The sequence below is a fragment of the Balaenoptera physalus genome, assembly GCF_965194825.1.
Source record: "Balaenoptera physalus genome assembly, chromosome: 13".
In the NCBI taxonomy this organism is placed as follows: Eukaryota; Metazoa; Chordata; class Mammalia; order Artiodactyla; family Balaenopteridae; genus Balaenoptera; species Balaenoptera physalus.
Window position 1 is genome coordinate 60064500 of NC_138892.1, and position 6076 is coordinate 60070575.

General features: G+C 51.3%; 1 protein-coding gene and 1 long non-coding RNA gene across 2 annotated transcripts; one reads left to right on the forward strand and one right to left on the reverse strand.

Annotated features, from left to right (window-relative positions):
- Positions 1-62: 62 nt before the first annotated feature.
- Positions 63-4304, reverse strand: SUOX (sulfite oxidase). Its single transcript, XM_082421811.1, has 4 exons — positions 4191-4304; positions 2680-2739; positions 2242-2419; positions 63-2006 (listed from the first exon to the last, which is right to left on the reverse strand). Exons 2-4 carry the CDS (start codon positions 2727-2729, stop codon positions 597-599), a joined length of 1638 nt encoding a protein of 545 aa, XP_082277937.1. The 5' UTR covers positions 2730-2739; positions 4191-4304; the 3' UTR covers positions 63-596.
- Positions 4305-4470: 166 nt separating this feature from the next.
- LOC309641668 lies at positions 4471-4830 on the forward strand. The gene is made up of 2 exons (XR_014252727.1): positions 4471-4598; positions 4710-4830. It is a non-coding gene; the product is annotated as an uncharacterized lncRNA (long non-coding RNA).
- Positions 4831-6076: the final 1246 nt, after the last annotated feature.

Here is a 6076-nt window from a genome sequence, read left to right on the forward strand (position 1 = left end):
GCTCACTCCCCAGCCTCAAAAAGTCCCAAAGGTCATAATCTTTTTTTGCTCTTTCAGAGTGGTAGTCTTAAACAGATATTTTATTGATGTATTTAGAAAAGTGGAACAATAAAGGGAGAGGGTTGCGCCCTTCACAACCCCTGGCAACCTAGAGACGCAGTAAAAAGTTGCATATACACCTTTCTTACACATATCCTCACACATTCTCTGAAGAATCCAAGAAGAAAAGCAAAATAAGGCCTCAGTGGTGATAGTCATTAGAAATGGAGATAGGGTAGGTAGAGAAAATAGCACTTATTTCCAGAATTACTTTTCCTACTTCTAGCCCTTTGCTCCAGCAGCTCTTACCTCCTCGAAGGCACTGGGTCAGTGGCCAGGAGGGGTATGTAACACCTCCTGTCAAAGGGAAGCAGGTGCCTGGGTGGAAGCGTGCAATGCATGTACCTGTGTGTGGCTTCGGAAGGCATAGTCAGGGTTGTGATGCAAGACATGGAGAGGTGGAGGGAAGGATGTTTTGTGGTAATGAGGCCAAGGGATGGGTGTGGAAAGGGGTTCAGAAGGTGGTTCTGGAGAGTAGATGGTTCCATTTCACTTTCTCATGGAGCAACATGGACGTGGACATGGTGCCAGGCATTGCTGAGCACGCCTCGCAGGTTCCAGATTGGGGCCACTGTGTCTGGCTGAACATTGTAGCTGTCATCTACAGCCTTACAAACGATGTTCAATTCTTTTTTCCCAGCTGGCACAGGGGCTTGCAGCTGCCATAGCCGCCAGGCCCAGGCCTTTCGGGCACGCTGTTCCTCTCCATCCAGCTCAGCCACCTGCCAGGTTAGGCCCCCATCCAGAGACACATCCACCCTGACCACAGCTCTTCCTCCACCACTCCATGCATAGCCTTTGACAGTCACCTCCCCTGACTCTATTGTCTCCCCATCTTTGGGCTGTGTGATGGCTGACTGGACAGGAAGTTCCTGAATAGATGGAGCCGAGTCAAAATCTACAGTGTCCCAGTCCACAGATGGAGAGAAGCCTTTGTAATCCCGCCGCTGCCAGTGGCTGTAACTTTCCTCTGGTTCCACGCTCACTTTGCCCAGCCATTTGACATGGCGGGCACCCACCACACCAGGAACCACCACCCGCACAGGGAAGCCATGGTCACGAGGCAGAGGCTGCCCATTCATCTCATATGCCAACAGGACCTCAGCTTCAGGGTCCATGGCCCGAGCCAGAGGGATGGATGCTCCATAGGCAGTCCCTGTGGGGTCTGAGTCCAGTCCCTCAAAGCAGACATGGGCCTCAGTTTCAGAGAGGTGGTGACCAGCCTGGGATAACACATCACAGAGCCGTGCCCCAGCCCAGCGTGCAGTGCTAATGGCCCCTGCACTCCACTCCAGACCTCGTACTTCTTTGAACCGAGTCATCTCAGAGCGCCGGTTGCCAGCACACTGCAGAGTGACCGTGATCTCATGCTTGGGGAACTGGTACAAGTCATCCAGGGATAGGCACAGAGACTGACCCCCAGGTGGCCCTACTACATGTAGGCGATAGGTGTCTGGGTCAAGGTTAGGTACAGGCAAATGATTCCGGGTGAAGAAGATAGGGTTGGGTGTGATGTAGTTTTCTGTCAGCAGCTCAGGGGGTGGTTCCGCATTAAAGGGGCGCTGGCTGTTGACCTTCAGGGCTGGGTGACGTATAGGATCATCGGCGTAAGGGTCAGAGGTCTTCAAGATGGAGGCTGCCTTGTCGTCGGGGCTCAGCTCCCCAATCTTGTACTGAGCCAGTATCTCTCGCACGTGGGACTGGTTGTGAACAGCATAGAGGGCCCAGAAGGGCTCTAGAGGACCCCCAGCTGCTAGCATCAGCTTTGATGGACCCCCTGGGTGTAGGTCCACAAATTCTGTGACATCAAAGACCTCAGAGCCCAAAGTCACCCAGATCCCAGTCTCAGGGCTGCTGTGGGATCTCACTTCCTCCCTCGTGTATATGCGTGGTGACTCCTGAGCAGCCTGCAGGCAGGGCAGGGTTGAGGCAAGAGGGAACAAAATGTTAAGAAGAAATCACTCACTTCACCCTGACCCAACCCACAACGGTGTAGCCACTGGGAAATGGAGGTAACAGATTCAGTCTCTACTGTGCATGAAGACAGTGTCACCGTGGGCTCTGTGGTAAAGCCTGGGTTGCCTGGGGAGCTCACTAGGGCCCCTTTGTTCTGACAGTGAAGTCCCTTCCTTCCCTACTTACCCTGCACCGGTGGTCATGATAGGCCAACACTGCACCAAGGCCTAGCAGAGTCCCCATGACTCTCCATCCCCTGGTGCTGGAGTTATCACCAGAGAAGGCATGGCTGGAGCGCTGTGGCTGAAATGAATCATTTGTAGAGCAGGCCCAAATGCAGAGCCTTGAGGGGGCTGACTTGAGTCTGGAAGAGAGAGAAGTCTTCTTAGTAGCATACTTCTGATCATAAGAAAGGGCTAGGGAAGGCCTGGGGTGTACCTCTCCCAGGTTAGCCATTGGTTTCTTCAGTTGGGACTTAGTTTCTCAGGAGTGGGTGGGACAAGTGGGATGTGGCTTTCCCTTTCCTCCCTGGCCACTACCTCAACCATCTTAATCTGGCAGATAAGATAAGAGTCATAAAGGTACAGGGAGTAGGAGATATGGGCTAGGAACTGGATGGCCTACCTGTAGGCCTGTCGGAGCCCTGGGACCACAGTTCTATGCAGCAGCAGCATTACGGCAGACCTAGGATAGAAGGAAGATTCCAGGATCAAGACAGGGAGTCCTGCATCAGGGATGAGATTAGGGTAGCTTGAGGGAATGGGTGGGAGGAGGACACAGAGGAGATCAGCTAGAAGCTCTCTGGACAAATGGGTAAACTTTTTCTGTGGTAATGAGGCCAAAGAATGGAAGTGGGGGTCCAAATGGGCCCTTAGAGAAAACTTGGAGAACTTCGGAGACAGAATATGCTGACAGGATGGAAAGGAATGGGGGGTGGGAGGGAGTCTCCTACAATCACCTGTCTCCCATCCTCCACTCTCTACTTTGTCCACTACAGAGAACAATGGGGGCCAGGGCCTAAAGGGCAGAAGCCAAAAGTCTATTGTCCAGTTTGCCAGTTTATTATTTCTGAAGTCAGCAGAGGACAACCGCAGGGTATACTCAAAGAGAGACAAAAAGGTGAAAAAGAGTGGGAGGTGAAGGAGCTCGGATGCTGGAGTCAAACTGCTTTGCTTTTATAAAACCAGTCCTGCCATTAACCAGCCCTGTTCCTGGGCAAGATACCAAGCCTCTCTGAACTTGTGTACTCATCTATGAAATGAGATCTACCTAGCAGAGCTGCTGTGATGAGCAAACAAGTAGTAACATTATCATTGAAGGCCTTTCCCTCTACCCACCCTAAAAAAATAAAAATTGAACCCGGCTGGGAACTGGACCCCAATCTGGACCAACCCCAACCCCTACCTTGTCTATGCCATTCCAGTGAGCTCAGGAAATTGAGGAGTTAATGGCCAGGATGTCAGGGGATGGGCTAGAGAAGGAAGAGGGTAATTTTTCCGCTCTGGCCTGCAGCAGTTTCTTCCTTACAGCACTGAGCATATCACTGACCCCAGGAGGGCCAAAGCAGGGAGGGGTGAGAAGAGTCAGAACTGCTGATGATATGCTAAAGAGAGGTGCCGGCACAGAAACTGAGAGGAAGCTAGGAATAGGAGCAGAGTCTGCATTTTACTCCTGGGCCTTGGGACCCTCACTCTCCCTCCCACTTTCCCTCAATCCCAGCAGCCCACTATAACCAGACTGGAGCGGTGCAGGTAGAGCTGACTTGTAGGTGAACTCGGTCAGCCCAGTGTCCCAAGTTTGGGAGAGGCAGTCTTCTGCTGCAAAACGGATGCCACCCCCTTGTGCGGGTGGTGGACAGTTACTCCGCAGGGTCACTTTGGGTAGAAAATGGATATGTCCAGCACCGGGGCCCAAGCACCCGGTTCCATGTCACTGCCCAACAGCTGGCCCAGGAGTGTCTTGTAGCAACGCCCCGCCGCGGCCCAGGAGCACAGAGCTAGCGGGAGTGGAGGCAGGTACTGGCAGTTTTGCTGTCCTTGGAATTCGGAGCACCCCTGGGTGCCAAGACCGCCGCCGCCGCCCAGGTTACTAACCCTGCCTCCTCCTCTTCCCTCTCCCGGCCCCAGCCTCCTTACCCAGCTCGGCGTCCGCACGGTGGCTCTTTTACCCGCTCGGCGCCCAGCGGCTGCCGGCGAAGGGGCGGGGCCTGCGCCGTGACGTTGTGCCGGAGTAAAGGACCACTCTCTCCCCTCGGCTCGTCCCCCAGCCATTGGCGGGCGGCGGGCCGCCTCCCAGCTGCTGTGCCCGCCTCCTGGAGGCCGAGGCTGGCGGCGCGCCACCTGGGCCCGGAGCTAGGGCGGGCTGTTTTTGCTTCCACCCCTGCCAGACGAGGAGTGGGACCTCATGATGTCCGGAACCCGGGCAGTGGAAGGTGATGAGGACTCCAAAGGTTGGGCTGAGAGATGTCCCCGCCCCGCCCCACCAGCTGAGACACAAGGTGCTTTCACTAGAGGCCTCGGGATCCAGCCGGCTTTCTCCCGGTGGTGAGCTCCGCCTCTAACCTATTTTTTGACAAACGCCTGTGTTGCAACTACAACAGTCCTGTTTGCCTTTTAGAGAAAACAAGATCAAGCGCTCAATTCTTTTATGTCCAGGAATGAGAGCAGAAATGGGGCCTAAAATGGTGGTTCAAAGCCTTCGAGATCCCTTGGACCAGCTGCATTTCTCCTCAAATTATAGAACCAACAACACTAAATAGACATCTTTTTAATTTTGCTTAGTTGTCAATTTCTTTTAAAAAGTCGTCACTTGATGACATTTTAACGCCCAAAGTAGGAAGATTATAACTGCTCATATCAGAATAAAAGATACTAACAGAAATTGTTTGCTATTACCCTTTTATCATTTGGTGTGGGAGTGAAAACTTGTCATTGGCTAGCTGTGGACCCGGGGCAAACGTATCCACACTGCCCTCTAGAGACTAGAAGGTTGAGTTACAACCTTACTTTAAGTGAAGATCATTTCCCCTTTCTGCTTTCCTAAACTGAACTAGAAGAGCTTTTACTAGGAATGAAGAAGCCTTGGGGGGAGTCCTAAGAGATACACAGTAAGGGGAACTGACAGTGAAAAGGTGATTTTGGCTCTAAGGTTTTTGGAAAAAGAAAGATTCCCAACTCAACTGTGTACAATTAAATCATCGGAGAAGCCTGATGCCCAACCTATCCTACCCAGGATACAGAGAAGTCAGTTAAGGACTGCCTGAAGCCATGGGATGAGACTTCTGCCTAATAAGTGTCACCCTACATAAAGCCACACACATGCTTTATATAATTGACCTTTAAATCTCAAATTTTCTTCATTTTACAGAAGAAACTGAGGCAGAAAGCAGCTAAGTAACTTGATCAAGGCCACAGCTGGTAAACTGTCAGAGATGGGACTGAATTCCAGGCTCTGTCTTTCCTGTCCTTCAGATTCTTTGGAATTCAAAACTCCACCTGCAACCATACCTAATCTTTTCTCTGTATCATTCCCCCCCACCCACTTCCACTTATACTGTGAGGGACTGAGGGCTTCAAGTACAGCAAGAAACGAGCAGAATTTCCTGTTGAAATTTTCCTGTTGGGGTAGAAGCCACATGATCAATCAATAATGTTAACTCAGTGATTTTTAAAAAACTTTCTTAAGTCATGGACCCCTCTGAGATACTAATCAAGGCAGTGGGCCCTCTCCCTAGAAAGCTGCACATAGATATTTGCATAATACTTCAAAGTATTCACAAATACCACCTCTCCCTCCAATCTCATCAATTGTCTGCCCAGAGGTCCATAGACCACCACCCCCTTCCATGTATACAATGTTAGGATGGCCTAAAAAAATAAGCTAGGGACAGATTTGGTGAGCTCTCTAGTGGCCTGGGAACAGGGGTGATTAAACAGCAATAAAGGGGCTATTCTCCAAATTGGGTTATCTCACTATTCAAGAAAATATTAATGAGAATAAGGAGGTACCAGGATGCAAGGGA

Bases quoted from the DNA above. Each gene is read 5' to 3' on its own strand.
- SUOX (XM_082421811.1), bottom strand. From the start codon at position 2,729: ATGCTGCTGCTGCATAGAACTGTGGTCCCAGGGCTCCGACAGGCCTAC. The intron at 2,420-2,679 runs GTAGGCCATCCA...TCTCTCTTCCAG, and splicing joins GGGCTCCGACAGGCCTACAG to ACTCAAGTCAGCCCCCTCAA. The intron at 2,007-2,241 runs GTAAGTAGGGAA...CCCTGCCTGCAG, and splicing joins ATCATGACCACCGGTGCAGG to GCTGCTCAGGAGTCACCACG.